This window comes from Rhinopithecus bieti, unplaced genomic scaffold, assembly GCF_001698545.2.
Source record: "Rhinopithecus bieti isolate Rb0 unplaced genomic scaffold, ASM169854v2 scaffold_43158, whole genome shotgun sequence".
Lineage (NCBI taxonomy): Eukaryota > Metazoa > Chordata > Mammalia > Primates > Cercopithecidae > Rhinopithecus > Rhinopithecus bieti.
Genome location: NW_016859239.1, coordinates 1 through 1,198, shown reverse-complemented (window position 1 = coordinate 1,198; position 1,198 = coordinate 1). Strand labels below are relative to the sequence as shown.

At 68.7% G+C, this 1,198-nt stretch overlaps 1 protein-coding gene across 1 annotated transcript; it reads left to right on the top strand.

The window, feature by feature from the left end:
• Positions 1-6: 6 nt before the first annotated feature.
• LOC108525365 (WD repeat-containing protein 97-like) lies at positions 7-1,192 on the top strand (the record flags this gene model as incomplete). The annotated part of the gene is made up of 3 exons (XM_017866366.1): positions 7-835; positions 915-1,057; positions 1,142-1,192. Coding segments are annotated over exons 1-3 (880 nt in total), but the record flags the coding sequence as incomplete, so codon positions are not given.
• Positions 1,193-1,198: the final 6 nt, after the last annotated feature.

Here is a 1,198-nt window from a genome sequence, read left to right as displayed (position 1 = left end):
CGGCCTTTTGCCTCCAGCCGCTCTAGGCTGTCCAGCATCTCTGCAGCTCTGGCCAGGCCTTGCTGCACTGACTGCAACATAGACTGAAGGCTCCCCTGCCTTCAGTCAGCCGAGTGACCTGCACCCCTCCCACAGGCCCAGTGACGGCTATGGCTGTGCTCCCTAACACGACCCTGGTGTTGTCGGCCTCACAGGACGGGACGCTACGCACCTGGGACTTGCAGGCGGCGGCGCAGGTGGGCGAGGTAGCGCTGGGCTACTGGGGTCAGGACAAGCTGTCCCGGCGCGTGGGCCGTCTGCTGGCGCCAGCGTGCCCGGGCTGGCCAGTGCTGTCCCTGTGCGCGAGCAGCGTGCAACTGTGGAGCGTACGCGAGCTCTACTCGCCGTTGGCGCAACTGCCCGCCAAGGTGCTCCATATGCAGGTGGCGCCCGCGTTGCCCGCGCCTGCGCACCCGTCTCTGCCTACTCGCCTCGTGTGCGCGTGCACCGACGGCTCGGTCTACCTCCTGTCGGCTGCCACCGGGCGCATAGTGAGCTCACTGCTGCTGAAGCCGGAGGACTGCGCAGCAGCCGTGGCCTACTGCCTGCCGCGCGAGGCGCTGTGGCTGCTGACCAAGGCCGGGCACCTGGTCCGCGCCAACGCGGCGCGCTGCCCCATGAGCGTGCTGCACCGCGTATGCCCGCCGCCGCCCCCTGCACCGCAGCCTTGCTGTCTGCACCTGTACAGCCACCTCACGGATCTCGGAGGCGCCTTCTCCTCCTGGGAGGTCGTGCGCCAGCACCAGGGCGAGTTGCGCCGCAGCGCTGTGGCCTGCGCCTGGAAGAACAAGAACCGGTGGGTGCCGGAGCCGGCGAGGGTCTGGCGGGCGGAAGGAGCGGCGGGGTCCGCGCCAACAGGCTCTTCCCACTCGCAGGTACCTGCCCGTGGTGGGGCACATGGACGGCACGCTGTCAGTCCTGGATTGGCTGTCGTCGAAGACTGTCTTCCAAACGGAGGCGCACAGCCCGGGCCCGGTCGTCGCCATTGCATCCACCTGGAACAGCATCGTGTCTTCGGGTCAGTAGCTCCCCTGCCAACGGTCAGGCCGCCACAGAGCCCCCTCCCCTCCGACGAGGCCCAGCCAGGCTCCGCTGCCCACAGGTGGGGACCTGACGGTGAAGATGTGGCGTGTCTTTCCCTACGCGGAGGAGAGCCTGA